At 42.5% G+C, this 2807-nt stretch overlaps 1 protein-coding gene across 1 annotated transcript; it reads left to right on the top strand.

The window, feature by feature from the left end:
• The first annotated feature begins 1996 nt into the window (after nucleotides 1-1996).
• On the top strand, nucleotides 1997-2383 carry LOC127559146 (histone H4). The gene has a single exon (XM_051992804.1). It carries the CDS (start codon nucleotides 2017-2019, stop codon nucleotides 2326-2328), a length of 312 nt encoding a protein of 103 aa, XP_051848764.1. The 5' UTR covers nucleotides 1997-2016; the 3' UTR covers nucleotides 2329-2383.
• Nucleotides 2384-2807: the final 424 nt, after the last annotated feature.

Here is a 2807-nt window from a genome sequence, read left to right as displayed (position 1 = left end):
TTCTACAGGTAAGCAAACAGACCCATCTGTCTTTCTTGAACTCTCTACATGCTTGACAAGCATCCTCTTCTTGTTTCTCTCTTCTCACTGGATTTTCAGTATACAACTCTCTCCTGGTTCCACTTACTCTATTCCTGTTCCTTTTTTCTGAAACTTCATCGAATAAACGGTTAATTTACCATTCCACGAGGTTCTACAAGGCTTTTAAAAAGTCCTGGGTTCATCCTCTCTCTCTCTCTCTCTCTCTCTCTCTCTCTCTCTCTCTCTCTCTCTCTCTCTCTCTCTCTCTCTCTCTCTCTCTCTCTTCCCCCCTCCCCTTTCTAAATCATTACATGCCCACTTCGTGCCAGACACTGTGCTAAGTGTTAGGGACACAGAAGAGGGAAAAGACAATTCTCAAGAAGCTCACAATACATCCTCCCACATTCAATCAATATTCTTTGCAACATCTCTTCTAAACACCTCTCCTCTTAAATTGCCCCCACCCTGGTGCAGGCCTCATCTCCACATCTAGACTATTATAACAGCCTCCTGGTTGGTCTGCCTGTGGCTCTATCCTCCATTCAAACCCCCAAATTATTTTCAGAAAAATTCAGGTTCGATTTTGTCATGCCCCTACTAAATCAACTTTTTTTTTCCCCCGGGACTACTAGAATTCATTATCAAATTGTCTGTCATTCCAGCAGGATGAATACAAAGAGGACTGGCGAGACTTACATGAACTGATGCTGAGTGAAATGAGCAGAACCAGGAGATCATTATATACCTCATCAACGATACTGTTTGAGGATGTATTCTGATGGAAGTGGATCTCTTCGATAAAGATAACTTTAATTGATCAAAGATGGACAGAAGCAGCTACACCCAAAGAAAGAATACTGGGAAATGAATATAAACTGCTTGCATTTTTGTTTTTCTTCCCGGGTTATTTATACCTTCTGAATTCAATTCTCCCTGTGCAATAAGAAAACTGTTCGGTTCTGCACACATATATTGTATCTAGGATATACTGTAACCTATTCAACATGTAAAGAACTGCTTGCCATCTAGGGGAGGGGGTGGAGGGAGGAAGGGGAAAAATCGGAACAGAAATGAGTGCAAGGGATAATGTTATAAAAAATTACCCTGGCATGGGTTCTGTCAATAAAAAGTTATTTTTAAAAAAAATTGTCTGTCATTCAAAGCTCTTTATAACGTAGCCCTGATCTTACCTTTCTAGTAATTGCCCTCCCCCAGAAACTCTTTAATCCAATGACACCGACTTCCTTGCTGTTCAAAGAACAAGCCATTCCATCTCTCGGTTCCCAGCATTTTCTCTGGCTGTTCCCCATGCCCCATCCTTTCCCCTCTCTCCACTGGCCTCCCTGGCTTCCTTCAAGTTCCAGCTAAAATCCCATAATTCTAAAGCCTTTCCTGTATTGATTATTTCCTATTTTCTCATATATAGTTGTTTGCACCTGGAATCCTCCAATTAGATTTCGAAAGGCAGAAACAGGTTTTTTTTGGGGTTCCTTTTTTTTTTTTTGGCCACCTATTGACAGGATGACTGATTTGTAAAAAGTCATACTACTGTTGATGAGAATAGAAAAAGCACAGATTTTTGAGTGTGCGATGGGAATTGTTTGGGAATTGCATGTTTCCTTAACAAAAACGAATTCACCGACTCACAAGTAAAAAGTGATTGAAAAAAATTACAAAATATTTATATTAAAAATGTCCAAAAACTTAAAGTTGAGACTTCAATTTTTAAAAACTCTTTAAAAAAAAAAAAAAAAAGACGGGAGAGAAAAGAAAAAGGAAAAGGAAAGGAGGGGAGAGGAAAAGGGAAGAAAGGAGACAAAAGAAGCAGATTAGGGTAACGCCTCTTTCTTGTAAGGGTTGGACGAGAAAGAACCAATCAGGTGTTAAGCGCGAAGATTGCCTGTTTTCAATCAGGTCCGACAGTGCGGTATATAAGCTCGGAAATTGTGGCCGCTTGGTCAGTTTCCTTTGAGTAGCGAAACAGATCTCTTTGAAATGTCTGGACGTGGGAAAGGAGGCAAGGGTCTTGGTAAGGGGGGTGCCAAGCGGCACAGGAAGGTGCTCCGGGATAACATCCAGGGCATCACCAAGCCCGCCATCCGCCGTCTGGCTCGGCGTGGGGGCGTCAAGCGTATCTCGGGGCTCATCTATGAGGAGACCCGTGGTGTGCTAAAGGTTTTCCTGGAGAACGTGATCCGGGACGCCGTCACCTACACCGAGCACGCCAAGAGGAAGACGGTCACCGCCATGGACGTGGTCTACGCCCTTAAGCGCCAGGGCCGCACTCTCTACGGCTTCGGCGGCTAAGTCTGCTGCAGCATTTTAGCTGGCCAGCCTGCCACGGAAAACCAAAGGCCCTTTTCAGGGCCAACCACGTTGTTTCAAAAGAGCTGAATGCTGATATAATAGCAGTAAGTGGGCTAATTGACTATTGGTAGAACTTTTAGTCTCTAGCCAATCATCTCGTGAGCCAAGAAACTGGCTAAATCGCCAAGTTCTCGATGAAAGCGTCCCGATTTAAATCGGCTCAAGCTGGCTAGGATCAATGAGGGCATTTTTTAGGTAAGATTTTTTTAGTGAAACTGGAGCAAGTAATGGTTTTTCAGACAATCTGCTGAAATATACGAAACCTTGAGCCTTGGTTTTGGTTTTGTTTCCCTAGAAATAATGTGACTTTAAAATAACTTTTAGAAGTTGTACGGTTGGCTCATTTCTAATCAGTCTATTATCACTCCACCCACTAAATAAGGAAAAGTAACAACCAATCTGGACTAAAAGCTTTGTAT

The sequence above is a fragment of the Antechinus flavipes genome, chromosome 4 (assembly GCF_016432865.1).
Source record: "Antechinus flavipes isolate AdamAnt ecotype Samford, QLD, Australia chromosome 4, AdamAnt_v2, whole genome shotgun sequence".
NCBI lineage: Eukaryota > Metazoa > Chordata > Mammalia > Dasyuromorphia > Dasyuridae > Antechinus > Antechinus flavipes.
This window is presented reverse-complemented; position numbering and strand designations above follow the sequence as displayed.

Coding starts and splice junctions, on each gene's coding strand:
- LOC127559146 (XM_051992804.1), top strand. CDS start 2,017: ATGTCTGGACGTGGGAAAGGAGGCAAGGGTCTTGGTAAGGGGGGTGCC.